At 40.3% G+C, this 18347-nt stretch overlaps 1 protein-coding gene across 5 annotated transcripts in view; it reads left to right on the top strand.

Annotated features, from left to right (window-relative positions):
• Positions 1-1562: 1562 nt before the first annotated feature.
• The window catches only part of trpm3 (transient receptor potential cation channel, subfamily M, member 3), a 514307-nt gene continuing 497522 nt past the window's right edge, over positions 1563-18347 (top strand). For all 5 annotated transcript variants that reach the window (XM_062025461.1, XM_062025459.1, XM_062025460.1 and 2 more), the window contains exon 1: positions 1563-1766. In XM_062025461.1, the coding sequence (XP_061881445.1) occupies positions 1563-1766 (204 nt within the window). The remainder of the gene's footprint in view (positions 1767-18347) is intronic.

The raw sequence follows: 18347 nt of genomic DNA, 5'->3' as shown, positions 1-18347 counted from the left end.
TATTCGTACATTATCACGCCATGATTTACCCGTCCGGCCCACTATCATGCTACTGATTAGCATTAGCGTTTTTTACATGGCGATTTCAACACCTCAAAACTACTGTATTTTTCGGATTATAAATCGCTCCGGAGTATAAATCGCACCGGCCAGAAATGCATAATAAAGAAGGAAAAAAACATATATAAGTCGCACTGGAGTATAAGTCGCATTTTTTGGGGAAATTTATTTGATGAAACCCAACACCAAGAAGAGACATTTGAAAGGCAATTTAAAATGAATAAAGAATAGTGAACAACAGGCTGAATAAGTGTACGTTATATGAGGCATAAATAACCAACTGAGAACGTGCCTGGTATGTTAACGTAACATATTATGGTAAGAGTCATTCAAATAACTATAACATATAGAACATGCTATACGTTTACCAAACAATCTGTCACTCCTAATCGCTAAATCCGATGAAATCTTATACGTCTAGTCTCTTACGTGAATGAGCTAAATAATATTATTTGATATTTTACGGTAATGTCTTAATAATTTCACACATAAGTCGCTCCTGAGTATAAGTCGCACCCCTGGCCAAACTATGAAAAAAACTGCCACTTATAGTCCGAAAAATACGGTAGTTAATGAAAACTACAACTAATAAGTGCGTCGTGAGTACAATACCAAAGTGTTAACATTTTGTGGGGCGCAACAGAATATTAGTTTTGGGAAAGACTGAACTGACTAGCCAACACATATTGTTAACTATTAATGAGGATGCTTTGCATATATATCCGATTTATTTCCTCCATGTGGTCCCTGAGCTAAAACGAGACCCCTGCCTTAGTGTCATACTTGCAAATGACTCGCAAATGTTATACTAAAACAAGATACCAAACTTTTTATTTGATTATTTAGAAACAATTAATACTAAAATTGGTACTGTTGAGTACCGGTATCGGTTTAATTGTGAACGATAGCCGCCCTTACTTAAAACTGTTGCTTTTTGGCGGAGATTGTGTGGAAATGTGAACAATTTAGGGGAGGACCACCGTCCTTGAATACTTTCAAGCCTTCTGCACTGGAGCGATGTTAGCTTTGCAGAAGAAGAGGAGCCAAATTTAGGTTCTTTGTTTCCAAGCCTTCTCTTATCTCCGTTCCACCTGTGTCGTTATCTGTTGCTCTTTGTCCGTCTTCACTTTCTCTTCAAAGCCGAGCTCCTAATTCCTGGAATCCTTTTCACCCCTCCTCCCCCGCCACACGAATCTTAGACCGTACACACTCAGACCTCCTCCTCCTTTTTTTGCCAGCCTCCCTCTCCCGAGAGGAGGCAAAACAAGGCTGAGTCCAAGCACATGCAACAGGGTGCACCTTCTGTGTCGCCGCCTCTCCCTTCAGACCGGGGGCGACAGGGGACGGAGCAGCGCTCGCGTCGCTCTCCTGACAAACGGGAAGGGGGACTTCTGTTGGGAGTGAGGAAGGCGCACGGCGAGGAGTGAAGATGCCACCTGTGGCAGCAGTTTGACGCAGAAGACGCCTCACTCGTACTCCGCTTCGCCACCTTTTGAGCACCGATGGCTTCCAAGAAGAAGTGGGCCGAGCGGCGGGAGCTGCGCCGGGAGCAGACCTGCTCCACGCGTGACGACGCCTCCGTGGCGTCCGGGGCGTCGGGGCCGGGGCGTCCCACCACCAGGGGGCGCTTCTCTGAGTCGTGGAAGAGGCTGAGCTCCAGAGGGGGTTCCACCAAGAGGGGGGCGCTGGGCTCTCAGCAGCCAGCGGTAAGACCATTTTGAGGGCACACGCAAGCCGGGTGTCCATCTTTTTTTTTTAGGCTGTCAACGTCCACCTGACAGCCAGTCAAGCAGTGTGGGATTATAGGTATTTACTAAACTTTTTGATTCATGACAAAAAAAAAATCTAAATTTATCATAATCATATATTTATCTTGAGGAGAATAACTTTGATAGACATTATTGTTATATGGTCATAGTAATGATTAATTGCATATAAATACTAGGGGTGTCCAAAAATAAATAAATAAATCGATTTTCAGAATAATCGCGATACTTATTCGTAACAATTCTTAATCATCCATTCATTTTCTACCGCTTGTCCCTTTTGGGATCGCGGGGGGTGCTGGAGCCTATCTCAGCTGCATTCGGGCGGAAGGCAATTAAAAAAAAAATTATTTTCTATCTGTCGTGTCCAGCCACTCAGACAAAATCATATTTTTGATGTTGATCAGGGGTCCCCAAACTTTTTGACTCGGGGGCCGCATTGGGTTAAAAAAATTTGGCCGGGGGCCAGGCTATATATAAGGCTATATACAGTATATATATATATATATATATATATATATATATATATATATATATATATATATATATATATATATATATATATATATATGTATATATATATATATATATGTATATATATATATATGTATATATATATATATATATATATATATATATATATATATATATATATATAGATACATGTATGTGTATATATACATATATACATTGTCTTTATAATCCGTTATGTCATTTAACATCAATGTTCATCAACATTTAACATTGTCACGTTATCGATTGGAAAATTCATTTTTATACAATATGATTTGCCTGAGCGGCTAGAAGACACCAAGAGTAACAAGCGGTAGAAAATGGATTAGAAAGAAAAGATTTAAAAAAAAAAAAAAAAATTTTTTTTTTTTACTTGGGACTTCCTGTGGGCCGGATTTTGGATGCTGGGGGGTCGGATCCGGCCCGCGGGCCGTAGTTTAAGGACCCCTGATGTAGATGATCTATATCTGCTGTACATATTTACTTTAGAAAAGAGAAGTGTTGGATACTTCTCTTGTTGCCTTATTTGACTTTATTAAATGTTTGGGTCGAATTTTATGAAACAAAACCAGTTTTTTTTCATGTAATATAGAAATTTATCGGAACTGTTTGTCTATTTTATGGAGGAATGTATTTAATCATAGAACTGGCACCCAATGTTATTAAAAAGTATTGATTTTGAATCGAGAGTCGATTCAGAATCGAATTGTTACCCCCAAGAATCGAATCAAATCATGTGGTGTCCAGATATTCACAGTATATTTCTGTAATCTTTAATAAGTGTACCGAAACTAGATTATTTTCAAGTTGTTAAAATGATCCACAGAGGACTGGACTTTTTGTTGCATGCAAACCCAGCAGGCACAAGACATTGAAACAATGTTGAGAACTTGTTGAATTAGGTTCTGACGTTGAGCAACTAAAACCAGTGTTTCCCATAAACTGCCGAGATACCTGTGGCGGTGGGGGCGTGGCTATGGGCGTGGCTATGGGCGTGGTCACCATGACATCATCGAGTAATTTGCATACTTTACTACAATGATATGATTTTCTCTAAAAAGGCTCAAAAAATGTATACTTACTAATTAATAATAACAGTTTTGTTTTAAACGTCCATCCATCCATCCATCCATCCATTTTACAATATAATTACAACACTTTATGTACATATTTATATACAGATTTGAACAATAAGTTATTCACTGAAATATATTTATTAATTGTGGTTCTTACAAAAAATATATCTTATAAAATATAAAAGCTAAAATGTCTCTTAAAGCTCTGCCCCTTTAATTAGTGCATACAAAATAATTGAATTTTAGCCTACTACAACCATATTATTTACCAGCAACATAAAGTGAAACAGAGGCAGAGGTGTCCTGCCACAGTCAGTAACAAATAAACAGAAAACAGTAGTGGTCAAATACAAATAAGGCAACAAGAGAAGTATCCTACACTTCTCTTTTGTAAAGTAAATCTGAACAGCCTATATGGGCATCTACATCAACTATATGATTTGCCTGAGAAGCTGGACAGGACCAAAAAAAATAAATAAAAAAATAAAAATAAATAAAATAAAAAATTTTTTTTAATTTTTTTTATTTTTTATTTTTCATTTGTGGCGGACGTAATTCTTTCGTGGCGGGCCGCCACAAATAAATGAATGTGTGGGAAACACTGAAAACATAACGTCGAAACAACATTGCTTTTTAACGACGTTTATTCAATGTTGGGTTGTGACGTTGATTTTATCATTGAATTTTGGTCATTTCCCAACCCAATATTCTAGAACACAAATACAACGTTGAAACAACATCATTTTGACGACGTTTAATCAATGTTGGGTTCCAACGTTGATTTGACCATTGAATGTTGGTCATTTCCCAACCCAATATTCTACAACAAAAATACAACGTTGAAACAACATACCTTTGACGATATTTAATCAATGTTGGGTTCTGACATTGATTTGACCATTGAATTGTTGGTCATTTCCCAACCAACAACGTGGATCCAACGTTGCACATCAACGTTGTCTCAATTTACAGACACAACTATTTTGCAACGTTGTTTCAAAGTCAGTTTTAAAGGACATGTACGTATAATCAATGTTGTATCAATGTCTTGTGCCTGCTGGGAATGTTTGTTTATGATGACAGGGTATCCGCAGGTCTCGGCAAATCTGATTTCATGCTTTTTAATGCAACTTCAAACAATTGTAATGCCCATGGTTTACTGCAGATCCTAATTATAAATGGTCAAAAGCCTGCGATTGCCTGTGTAGACAAAAAAATAACGTTGAATAATTGAAAAGTTTACATTACTGAGGCCGAATAAAGCACTGATGACACCTAATATACAAACCCCGTTTCCATGTGTGTTGGAAAATTGTGTTAGATGTAAATATAAACGGAATACAATGATTTGCAAATACTTTTCAACCCATATTCAATTAAATGCACTACAAAGACAAAATATTTGATGTTCAAACTCATAAACTTTTTTTTTTTTTTGCAAATAATAAATAACTTAGAATTTCATGGCTGCAACACGTGCCAAAGTAGTTGGGAAAAGGCATGTTCACCACTGTGTTACATGGCCTTTCCTTTTAACAACACTCAGTAAACGTTTGGGAACTGAGGAGACACATTTTTTAAGCTTCTCAGGTGGAATTCTTTCCCATTCTTGCTTGATGTACAGCTTAAGTTGTTCAACAGTCCGGGGGTCTCCGTTGTGGTATTTTAGGCTTCATAATGCGCCACACATTTTCAATGGGAGACAGGTCTGGACTACAGGCAGGCCAGTCTAGTACCCGCACTCTTTTACTGTGAAGCCACGTTGATGTAACACATGGCTTGGCATTGTCTTGCTGAAATAAGCAGGGGCGTCCATGGTAACGTTGCTTGGATGGCAAAATATGTTGCTCCAAAACCTGTATGTACCTTTCAGCATTAATGGCGCCTTCACAGATGTGTAAGTTACCCATGTCTTGGGCACTAATACACCCCCATACCATCACAGATGCTGACTTTTCAACTTTGCGCGTATAACAATCCGGATGGTTCTTTTCCTCTTTGGTCGACGTCCACAGTTTCCAAAAACAATTTGAAATGTGGACTCGTCAGAACACAGAACACTTTTCCACTTTGTATCAGTCCATCTTAGATGAGCTCAGGCCCAGCGAAGCCGACGGCGTTTCTGGGTGTTGTTGATAAACGTTTTTCGCCTTGCATAGGAGAGTTTTAACTTACACTTACAGATGTAGCGAACAACTGTAGTTACTGACAGTGGGTTTCTGAAGTGTTCCTGAGCCCATGTGGGGATATCCTTTACACACTGATGTGGCTTGTTGATGCAGTACAGCCTGAGGGATCGAAGGTCACGGGCTTAGCTGTTACGTGCAGTGATTTCTCCAGATTCTCTGAACCCTTTGATGATATTACGGACCGTAGATGGTGAAATCCCTAAATTCCTTGCAATAGCTGGTTGAGAAAGGTTTTTCTTAAACTGTTCAACAATTTGCTCACGCATTTGTTGACGAAGTGGTGACCCTCGCCCCATCCTTGTTTGTGAATGACTGAGCATTTCATGGAATCTACTTTTATACCCAATCATGGCACCCACCTGTTCCCAATTTGCCTGTTCACCTGTGGGATGTTCCAAATAAGTGTTTGATGAGCATTCCTCAACTTAATCAGTATTTATTGCCACCTTTCCCAACTTCTTTATCACGTGTTGCTGGCATCAAATTCTAAAGTTAATGATTATTTGCAAAAAAAAAAAAGTTTTTCAGTTTGAACATCAAATATGTTGTCTTTGTAGCATATTCAACTGAATATGGGTTGAAAATGATTTGCAAATCATTGTATTCCGTTTATATTTACATCCAACACAATTTCCCAACTCATATGGAAACGAGGTTTGTATAATAACAACGCTAGTAACCTTTTCAAACGCAAAAAAACACATTTTTCATGACTGTGATATTTTGTACCATTGTAATTAGAAGGTGAATGACTTCTTGTATAAATTGCTTTTTACCGACCTGTGGTCACCTTGTATGAAACGACTTGATTTTTTAAACAGCTCAGCATAAAATGGACACAAACGCTCTTTTACAGACACAACCTGTCACACAAACAAACATACTGTCTCACACACGCTTACCACGTCTGACACAGGCTCACTTAAAAAAAAAAAATCATGACAAGACACATGGAAATCATCAAAGACCATACGCAGTAAGAGGCACAGATCGTCGGCCATTTTGGTTCCATCTTTTTTTTGTGTGTAATATTTTATTCAGGGACGTGTTTATTTTGTCACAGGCCAATTAAAAACAAGATGCATGCCAAAATTGTCTCCGTGCCGCACTTTGGACACCCCTGCTTTCGAGGTTTACTGAATTGAAGTCTCACGGGATTTGCCGAATATTTTTTAATCTCCCAGGACAACAACAGACATGTTTTTTTTTTTTTTTTCCAGACATTTGATTTCGTAAGGGGTACTGCACTTATTGAAATTTTGGAATCCTTTTTAAAACCTTTTTTTAATGCATTCTAAATTGTGAATAAACACTAGCAAAAGTCAGCTAACAATGGAGTCAATGAGAGTCCGTCTATTCCACCTATAAAGGGCTCTAAAAAACATCCAAAACCCTCCATCAAGGTTCTATATCCACCCCATAAGTCATCGGCGGTCACTCGAACGACTATGATGATCCTTCTAGTAGGGGTGTATCCCTTTATGGAGGATGCCTGTGCATGACTTAGTTTAACGTGGGGAGACTGGTGCACAGACAGTCACCACACGATCCTTGACAGAATCGGGTCAGGGTCCAGGGGCATGGAGTCCAAGACGACTGAGGACCCTTTTCTGCTGCAGCCTTCTTCCACCATCGCAGTCGTTGTGGTAGTTCTTAAATCTACCGTCTTCCGCCTGCTCCGCCGTTGAGGTCTTCACCGTATCCCTGGCTAGGGGGCAGTCAGGTACTAGGCCTTTGCCAAGGGCCAGCTGGGCTAACAGTAGTAAAGGGGTTAACCTCCTAGTGCCCCCAGACCCCTTTGAGGAGACTCCACTGCCGGATGCACTTTAACGTCATGCCCAGGACACTGTTAATCCCATAAGTATATATGTAACATAGTAACATTCATAATAACATGTAATATTTACATATTTTACTCAGTATTGTTAAGTGTTAAACAAGATATACAAACTATGAACATAATAAAACAATCACTTACTGTAAAATGTCTGCTCTCACTGTGATGCCGACTAATGGGATGTTTATATCTTCCCGTTTAGATGAAGAATTAATCATAATCCTCCCGCATTTAATTTTTTTTTCAAAAAATGTCCCGAAAGCAAGCGTCTTTTCGTGTCTTTCTCGCCATCTTCAGGTCTAAGTTAGATGTCAAAGTTGACCAACTTCTCGGTTTATGTCCACAACCTTCTACTATCCAGGTGAGAGGCATGATTTATAATCTAGAATTCACCAACTCAAAGGCGATGCAGCAGCTCAATATGTCAATATAGCAGCATAAGCTAGTTAGCTCTCTGTGATCACAGAGTTTGTTTGCGTTAGCTCTTATTATAATTAAAATTGCTAATATTGCTAAAAATTGTTAACATTCAGGTCACAAGATGCAAGTGGAGTATTGTTGGAGGTTTTTAGATGCATTATAGTAGGTTTTATGGGTGGAATAGATTACTACTATTAGCTGCCTCGTACTTGCCATATTTTACGTCTTAGAATACATTAAAAAAAAAGGGAAAAAAACGTGTGTTCTTGTCTTACATGGGGATGGTAAATCAGTGGTCCCCAACCTTTTTGGAACCGCGGACCGGTCAACGCTTGAAAGTTTGTCCCACGGACCGGGTGGGGGGGGATTTTTTTTTTTTTGTCATAAAAAAATACAATCATGTGTGCTTATGGACTGTATCCCTGCAGACTGTATTGATCTATATTGATATATAATGTAGATGCACTAATTGTAAGTGTCTCTTGTGTTTTTATGTTGGTTTAATAAAAATACAAAAAATAAAAAATATTTCTTGTGCGGCCCGGTACCAATCGATCCACGGACCGGTACCGGGCCGCGACCCGGTCGTTGGGGACCACTGTGGTAAATGATAATTTCCTCCAAAAATTGCAGTACCCCTTTGACTTGTCAGTGTTTATGTGATGGCGAAAGGAAGTGGTGATTCTCCCTTATAAAAGCGACCGCGATGTCAACGATGTAAGTTTGGTGGCGGTGTGATTCCCCCCTGGAAAACTGATTACGAAGTATGCCCTCAAACTCAGTGTGGCAATGATGAAAGATGTGCTCCATTTTTGAAACCCTTCCTGGTGTTTTCATGAATGAAGGTCAGCGCTCGCTGCTGCCCGCCACTCACGCACTGCATTTGGCCGTGACGGGTGTGTGTGTGTGTGTGTGGCCGAGATGCACACGATGTCTATTCACTCAGGTCGCCTGCTGGCAAACGTGACCAAGGCCTCATTAGTGTCAAATGAAAACTGAAATGAATATGTTTGACTGCACTGCAGGGTTTATGGATCTTATTCTTTTACTGAAAAGAAACTTGAGCCTGTGGGAATTGTGTCGCCTGGTAATAAAACACAGTTTACTGTTGTGTGTGTGCAATGGAGACGTCCAAGCACTATGATACATTAAAGGCCTACTGAAATAAATGTTTTTTATTCAAACGGGGATAGCAGATCCATTCTATGTGTCATACTTGATAATTTCGCGACATTGCCATATTTTTGCTGAAAGGATTTGGTAGAGAATATCGACGATAAATTTTGCAACTTTTGGTCGCTGATAAAAAAAGCCTTGCCTGTACCGGAAGTAGCGTGACGTCACAGGTTGAAGGGCTCCTCACGTTTCCCCATTGTTTACACCAGCAGCGAGAGCGATTCGGACCGAGAAAGCGACGATTATCCCATTAATTTGAGCCAGGATGAAAGATTCGTGGATGAGGAACATGAGAGTGAAGGACTAGAGTGCAGTGCAGGACGCATCTTTTTTCGCTCTGACCGTAACTTAGGTACAAGCTGGCTCATTGGATTCCACACTCTCTCCTTTTTCTATTGTGGATCACGGATTTGTATTTTAAACCACCTCGGATACTATATCCTCTTGAAAATGAGAGTCGAGAACGCGAAATGGACATTCACAGTGACTTTTATCTCCACGCCAATACATCGGCGAAGCACTTTAGCTACGGAGCTAACGTGATAGCATCGGGCTTAACTGCAGATAGAAACAAAAGAAATAAACCCCTGAGTGGAAGGATAGACAGAAAATCAACAATACTATTAAACCATGGACCTGTAACTACACGGTTAATGCTTTCCAGCCTGGCGAAGCTTAACAATGCTGTTGCTAATGACGCCATTGAAGCTAACTTAGCAACGGGACCTCACAGAGCTATGCTACAAACATTAGCTATCCACCTATGCCAGCCAGCCCTCATCTGCTCATCAACACCCGTGCTCACCTGCATTCCAGCGATCGACGGAGCGACGAAGGACTTCACCCGATCATCAATGCGGTCGGCGGCTAGCGTCGGATAGCGCGTCTGCTATCCAAGTCAAAGTCCTCCTGGTTGTGTTGCTGCAGCCAGCCGCTAATACACCGACCCCACCTACAACTTTCTTCTTTGCAGTCTCCATTGTTCATTAAACAAATTGCAAAAGATTCACCAACACAGATGTCAAGAATACTGTGGAATTTTGCGATGAAAACCAAGCTTTTTGTATTGTGATACAATGTGTCCGAATACTTCCGTTTCAACTATTGACGTCACGCGCATACGTCATCATACATAGACGTTTTCAACCGGAAGTTTCGCGGGAAATTTAAAATTGCCCTTTATAAGTTAACCCGGCCGTATTGGCATGTGTTGCAATGTTAAGATTTCATCATTGATATATAAACTATCAGACTGCGTGGTCGGTAGTAGTGGGTTTCAGTAGGCCTTAAAGCTGGAAAACATGTGGAACGGTTGAAATCAGGGGTCTCAAACTCCAATAAGGTATTCACTTTTAACCTGTTTGGAGGTGGATCCAGATAACGTGGACTCGCCGCGTGTTCGTTTCGACCGGAGGAAGAAGAAAGTTGTCGGACACTCTTTTCAGTAGTCACTCAGTTACAGTCGTGGTCAAAAGTTTACATACACTAGTAAAGAACATAATGTCATGGCTGTCTTGAGTTTCTAATCATTTCTACAACTCTTATTTTTTTGTGATAGAGTGATTGGAGCACATACTTGTTTGCCATAAAAAACATTCATGAAGTTTGGTTCTTTTATGAATTTATTATGGGTCTACTGAAAATGTGAGCAAATCTGCTGGGTCAAAAGTATACATACAGCAATGTTAATATTTGGTTACATGCCCCTTGGCAAGTTTCACTGCAATAAGGCGCTTTTGGTAGCCATCCACAAGCTTCTGGTTGAATTTTTTGACCACTCCTCTTGACGAAATTGGCGCAGTTCAGCTAAATTTGTTGGTTTTCTGACATGAACTTGTTTCTTCAGCATTGTCCACACATTTAAGTCATGACTTTGGGAAGGCCATTCTAAAACCTTAATTCTAGCCTGATTTAGCCATTCCTTTAACACTTTTGACGTGTGTTTGGGGTCATTGTCCTGTTGGAACACACAACTGCGTCTACCACCACCATGCCTCGCCTTTTCTCCTCCAAACATATTGCTGGGTATTGTGGCCAAACAGCTACATTTTTGTTGGAAACAGAAAAAGTTCTGTGGTCAGAGACCACAGAACTTTCCTCCAGAAGGTCTTGTCTTTGTCCATGTGATGTCAGATGAAACAAAATTTGAGCTGTTTGGCCACAATACCCAGCAATATGTTTGGAGAAGAAAAGATGAGGCCTCTAATACCAGGAACACCATTCCTACCGTCAAGCGTGGTGGTGGTAGTATTATGCTCTGGGCCTGTTTTACTGCCAATGGAACTGGTGCTTTACAGAGAGTAAATGGGACAATGAAAAAAGAGGTTTACCTCCAAATTCTTTAGGACAACTTAAAATCATCAGCCCGGAGGTTGTGTCTTGGGCGCAGCTGAGTGTTCCAACAGGACAATGACCCCAAACACACGTCAAAAGTGGTAAAGGAATGGCTAAATCAGGCTAGTATTAAGGTTTTCGAATGGCCTTCCCAAAGTCCTGACTTAAATGTGTGTACAATGCTGAAGAAACAAGTCCATGTCAGAAAAAAACTAATTTAGCTGAACTGCACCAATTTTGTCAAGAGGAGTGGTCAAAAATTCAAGAAGAAGTTTGCCAGAAGCTTGTAGATGGCTACCAAAAGCGCCTTATTGCAGTGAAACTTGCCAAGGGACATGTAACCAAATATTAACATTGCTGTATGTATACTTTTGACCCAGCAGATTTGGTCACATTTTCAGTGGACCCATAAGAAATTCATAAAAGAACCAAACTTCATGAATGTTTTTGTGACAAACAAGTATGTACTCCAATCACTCTATCACAAAAAATAAAAGTTGTAGAAATTATTAAGACAGCCATGACATTATGTTCTTTACAAGTGTATGTAAACTTTCGACCACGACTGTACATTTATTTGCATCAACACAAAGTCATACTGCACAGAGACTTGCTAGTAATGGGTGTTTGGCTCTTTGTGGAGAGCCGGCTCTTTCGGCTCGGCTCAGAGCCAAAAGAGCTCTTTCGGCTCACAAGTGGCTCCTCAGAATTTTTTGTTACTTAATTTATGACCAAATGACGTGTAACATTATTAACTTTCGTAAAATGCATAAAATATAACCTATGTATAGTATTTATATGTCTTTATTGATCAACTTAACATGTACATTTGAAATGAAAAAGACCCATTTTAAGATGTGAATAAACACAAAATTCACTGAACAAAACATACCTGTACATTTAAATGAGAGCGAGAGTCGGCTCTTTTGGTTCGGCTCACTAAATACATTTTAAATGAAAAATACCCATTTTAATACGTGAAAAAACACAAAATTTGCTTAAAAAAATAAACTTTGTACCGAGGATGTCGTTGTGGCTTGTACAGCCCTTTGAGACACTTGTGATTTAGGGCTATATAAATAAACATTGATTGATTGATTGATTGATTAAAGTGAGTGCCTTTTGGCTTGGCTCATTAAAAAGAGCCTCATAATTTTTGTTACTTAAATTAGTTTATGACCAAATTATGTGTAAAATGAATAACTATTGTGAAAACGCAATACATATATCCTGTATATTATTTATGTGGCTTTGTTGATAAACTTAACATATACATACATATATTTTAAATGGAAAAAGACCCATTTTAATATGTGAGAAAACACAAAATTCACTTAATAAAATGCAATTTAAAATGAGAGCCGGGTTATAAGGCGAACTGTCGAGTTTTGAGAAAAAAAAAGGATTTTAAGTGTGCCGTATAGTCCGGAAAATACGGTAACAAAATAAAACTTCAACACAAAATCAACTAAAAATCACTAAACAAGATATAACTAAAAACGTGCAAAAGAAAAAGCATCATCCAGCTGAGGTTGTAGCGAACATTGGCATTCAAAAAAACATCAATGGCTGATCCTGTTTCTAATTTTTGTTATGATCTGCCCTGTTTGGGAGAAGATTATTTCTCAAGGGGACAAATGTTGCTACGATGCACAGTCTACATGTCAAGGTGCAGGCCGCACATGTTGTTCAATGCGGCTTTAAAAGACAATCGATCGGGAGCTGTCTCTCTCATTCGCGAGCGACCCATCACTAATACTCAGAAAGGCGCTCTGAGTGGTTGTCAACACACGTCACCGACGCACGCTGGATCGTGTAAAGGCAAAACCCCGATTGTCAATTTCTCTCAGCTTTCATTGTGAGTTGGGTGTCACATTGAAGCTGTTAGTGCTGTCAGGATCTGTTCACCTTCCATGTTTCTTTATTAGTGTCTTTCACTACTTTCCCTTGAGCAAAGTGTAACCATCAACACGGTTGCTATGACAATCAGTCTAATACTAATCTCAATAAGCCCTGGCCTTGCTTCGCTTCCCTTTGCACCTCTTTAGCTTGATAGTGGCCTGTGGAATGTTGGTCCACTCCTCTTCAATGGCTGTGCCGAGTTGCTGGATATCGGCAGGAAATGGAACACGCTGTCGTATACGCCGATCCACAGCATCCCAAACATGCTCAATGGCTGACATGACCGCTGAGTATGCTGGCCATGCAGGAACTGGGATGTTTTCCGCTTCCAGGAATTGTGTATAGATCCTTGCAACATGGGGCCGTGCATTGTCATGCTGCAACATAAGGTGATGGTCTCAGGAGAATGGCACAACAATGGGCCTCAGGATCTCGTCACAATATTTCAATAAAATGCACTTGAGTTTGTTGTCCATAACCCCACCCCCACCATGGGCCACTTGATTCACAACGTTGACATCAGCAAACCGCTCTCCCACGCGACGCCGTCTGCCATCTGCCCTGAACAGTGAAAACCGAGATTCGTCCGTGAAGAGAACACCTCTCCAACGTGCCAGACTCCATCAAATGTGAGCACTTGCCCACTTAAGAACTGAAGTCAGGTCTAGACCCAGATGAGGTCGAGGAGCATGCAGATGAGCTTTCCTGAAACGGTTTCTCATCGTTTGTGCAGAAATTATTTGGTAATGCAAACAAATTGTTACAGCAGCTGTCCAGGTGGCTGGTCTCAGATGCTCGTGGAGGTGCACCTGCTCGATGTGGAGGTCCTGGACTGGTGTGGTTACATGTGGTCTGCGGTTGTAAGGCCTGTTGGATGTACTGCCAAATTCTCTGAAACACCTATGGAGATGGCTTATGGTCGAGAAATTAACATCTAATTCACGGGCAACAGCTCTGGTGGACATTGCTGCAGTCAGCATGCCGACTGCACGCTACCTCAAAACGTGCGACATCTGTGGCATTGTGCTGTGTGATAAAACTGACCATTTCAGTGGGCCTTTTATTGTGGGCAGCCTAAGACACACCTGTGCAATAATCATGTAGTTTAATCAGCATCTTGATATGCCACACCAGTGAGGTGGCAAAGAAGAAATGCTCACTAACACAGTTTTAGACAGATTTGGGAACAATGTTACAAACCCCGTTTCCATATGAGTTGGGAAATTGTGTTAGATGTAAATATAAACGGAATACAATAATTGGCAAATCAAAGACAATATATTTGATGTTCAAGCTCATAAACTTTATTTATTTTTTGCAAATAATAATTAACTTAGAGTTTCATGGCTGCAACATGTGCCAAAGTAGTTGAGAAAGGGCATGTTCACCACTGTGTTACATGGCCTTTCCTTTTAACAAGACTCAGTAAACATTTGGGAACTGAGGAGACACATTTTTTAAGCTTCTCAGGTGGAATTCTTTCCCATTCTTGCTTGATGTACAGCTTAAGTTGTCCAACAGTCCGGGGGTCTCCGTTGTGGTATTTTAGGCTTCATAATGCGCCACACATTTTCAATGGGAGACAGGTCTGGACTACAGGCAGGCCAGTCTAGTACCCGCACTCTTTTACTATGAAGCCACGTTGATGTAACACGTGGCTTGGCATTGTCTTGCTGAAATAAGCAGGGGTGTCCATGTTAACGTTGCTTGGATGGCAACATATGTTGCTCCAAAACCTGTATGTACCTTTCAGCATTAATGGCGCCTTCACAGATGTGTAAGTTACCCATGCCTTGGGCACTAATACACCCCCATACCATCACAGATGTTGTCTTTTGAACTTTGCGCCTATAACAATCCAGATGGTTCTTTTTGTCTTTGGTCCGGAGGACACGACGTCCACAGTTTCCAAAAACAATTTGAAATGTGGACTCGTCAGACCACAAAACACTTTTCCACTTTGTATCAGTCCATCTTAGATGAGCTCAGGCCCAGCGAAGCCAACGGCGTTTCTGGGTGTTGTTGATAAACGGTTTTTGCCTTGCACAGGAGAGTTTTAACTTGCACTTACAGATGTAGCGACCAACTGTAGTTACTGACAGTGGGTTTCTGAAGTGTTCCTGAGCCCAAGTGGTGATATCCTTTACACACTGATGTCGCTTGTTGATGCAGTACAGCCTGAGGGATCGAAGGTCACCGGCTAAACTGCTTACGTGCAGTGATTTTTCCAGATTCTCTGAACCCTTTGATGATATTACGGACCGTAGATGGTGAAATCCCTAAATTCCTTGCAATAGCTGGTTGAGAAAGGTTTTTCTTAAACTGTTCAACAATTTGCTGACGCATTTGTTGACAAAGTGGTGACCCTCGCCCCATCCTTGTTTGTGAATGACTGAGCATTTCATGGAATCTACTTTTATACCCAATCATGGCACCCACCTGTTCCCAATTAGCCTGCACACCTGTGGGATGTTCCAAATAAGTGTTTGATGAGCATTCCTCAACTTTATCAGTATTTGTGGCCACCTTTCCCAACTTCTTTGTCACGTGTTGCTGGCATCAAATTCTAAAGTTAATGATTATTTAAAAAAAAAAAAAAGTTTATCAGTTTGAACATCAAATATGTTGTCTTTGTAGCATATTCAACTGAATATGGGTTGAAAATGATTTGCAAATCATTGTATTCCGTTTATATTTACATCTAACACAATTTCCCAACTCATATGGAAACAGGGTTTGTATATAAATTTATATATATATACATACATATATATATATATACGTATGTGTGTACATTTGGAGCATGATCGATAGGATACAGTATGGTTGGAATAATTGTGCATTTGTAGTTATATATTTGAAGAGTTTGTTGTTGTCAGTCTCTCGCAGAAACTTCTTTCCTCAGCTCATATTTGTTATCCAATTAGTTTATTTCCAAATGTAGTCTTCGTTTTTTTTTTATTGGCTGCACACAGCTCATTTCGATGAAAGATCTGTTTAGATCCCATTTGCAAATGGACAGTCAGCAATGTGCAGAGCAGGGATGTAGTCGCACAATTAAAAGCGAAAGGAGACGGATGTGTCCCACTCCCACACTAAACCACAAGTCCAAACAAATGACTGTTTTTTTTTTTTTTTACCAGCGACTGCTTGCTAAACAAGACACTGTTTGCCACCAAAGCTGTCACATCGACAAAAGAAACCAAAACCTTGCCAGTGAACTACAACAACACAAATGTTCTGCATTGGCAGCTGCTTTGTTGGCTTTGGTGTATTCTGCTGTCTTTCCAAAAGATGGGTTTGCATTGTTTTAGGAACTTCAGTCTCTCTTAAAGTAGAGACTATTCTAACCGGTTTCTTTGCTGATGGACAAATGTTGAGGGTAGGGCTGGGCGATATGGCCTTTTATTAATATCTCAATATTTTTAGGCAATGTCACGATACACGATAAATATCTCGATATTATGCCTTAGCCTTGAATTAACACTTGATGCATATAATCACACCAGTATGATGATTCTATGTGTCTACATTATAACATTCTTGTTCATACTGCATTAATATTTGCTAATTTTAGACTTTCATGCAGAGAGGGAAATCACAACTAAGTAAATTTACCAAAACTGTATTTATTAAAAAGTTATTCAGCAGTGGCACAAACATTCATGTAGTTTCCAAAACAGAAAGTGCAAGTGTGGAAGTCTCTCTCTATGGTGGGTTCTCTGGGAGCCCAGTGGTCAGGTTTGAACAAAGTCTTTTATTGCCACACACAAGTCTCGGCTGCTTTTCAGCAATATATATTCTAGGACTTGTCAGTCCTGCGTGTCTCTGCTTCCTGGCTCTGTGTGTGTGTCTCGCTCTGCTCCAACTCCCAACTCCAACCACGTGTCTCGTTCCGGCTGCTGCTAATAAGGGCGACAGGTGATTAGATAACAAGCCCCAGCTGGGCAATCTACTCACCTGCCGCTGTCTTCGAGGCCTGCAGACCACGCCACCTACACAGCAAGATTGTCAGAGATATTTTAAAACAAGCTATTAGCGCCCTTTTGTGCATGATGTCACTAAGATGACATATCAAAACAACACTAAATTAAAGTGCACTTTTTCTACAGAACGCCACTACAATAGTTTAAAACAAATAAAGTGCACTTTTGTGCATGATGTCACACAAGATATTTTAATAACTGTCAAATAAAAATGAGCTGCATAATAGGAAATCAAATAGTGTATGTCCTTCGCTATGTGGTAGGTTCCTGCAGACGTTATCTTCTTCTGTTGTTGACTATTTTTTTCATACGGTGTTGATATAGAAATGGTTGCTTCTGCATTTTGTTGGTGTGGCACCGGTCGAGATGTTGACATGCGGAGTTTCAAGCACTCCTCATTCTCTAGCGGGTGACTTTTCAAATGTTGCTACACATTAGCAGTAATGCTACTTTTTGTAGCAACGCTTTTGCCGCATACTTGACATATTACGGTTGTCTGTTCAACATATTCCCGCTTGAAGCCAAACCACCGACAGACGATGGACCTCGTGCTGTTTTTCTTGGGAATTAATTATTCTTCCTTCATTTGTTACCAGATTGGCACCTTCTTTCTCTCGTATTACCACTCGCATCGCTCCGCTAGCACCACAGCTAACGTTACCCATTCCGCTACCTCTCTGCTCCGCGAGAGCATATGACGTTGCACACGCGACAGTATGTGACATATGTAAGAAGGTGCGCTTGTTTTATCGCTCTGTGAGAAGGAGAGACAAGAAAGAGTGAGAAACTCCTGTAGTCTAATGCCCGCAGCTAAAAGCAACTGCCGGAGAACGTATACTCGAATATCACGATAGTCATTTTCTATATCGCACAGAGACAAACCCGCGATATATCGAGTATATTCGATATATCGAGTATATTCGATATATCGCCCAGCCCTAGTTGAGGGACTCCCTACTTCAGGGGTGTTCACAGTATGGCTTGGGGGCCATTTGGGGTCAATAGCTGGAGTTTTATTGGGACTGCAGCCTATTGTCGAAATTAAATCAAACCAAAAACCAATACAACTGTAAGAAAAAAGAGCAAAA

The sequence above is a fragment of the Entelurus aequoreus genome, linkage group LG17, assembly GCF_033978785.1.
Source record: "Entelurus aequoreus isolate RoL-2023_Sb linkage group LG17, RoL_Eaeq_v1.1, whole genome shotgun sequence".
Lineage (NCBI taxonomy): Eukaryota > Metazoa > Chordata > Actinopteri > Syngnathiformes > Syngnathidae > Entelurus > Entelurus aequoreus.
Note: the sequence above shows the minus strand (reverse complement) of the source record. Positions and strands in the feature narration are given on the sequence as shown.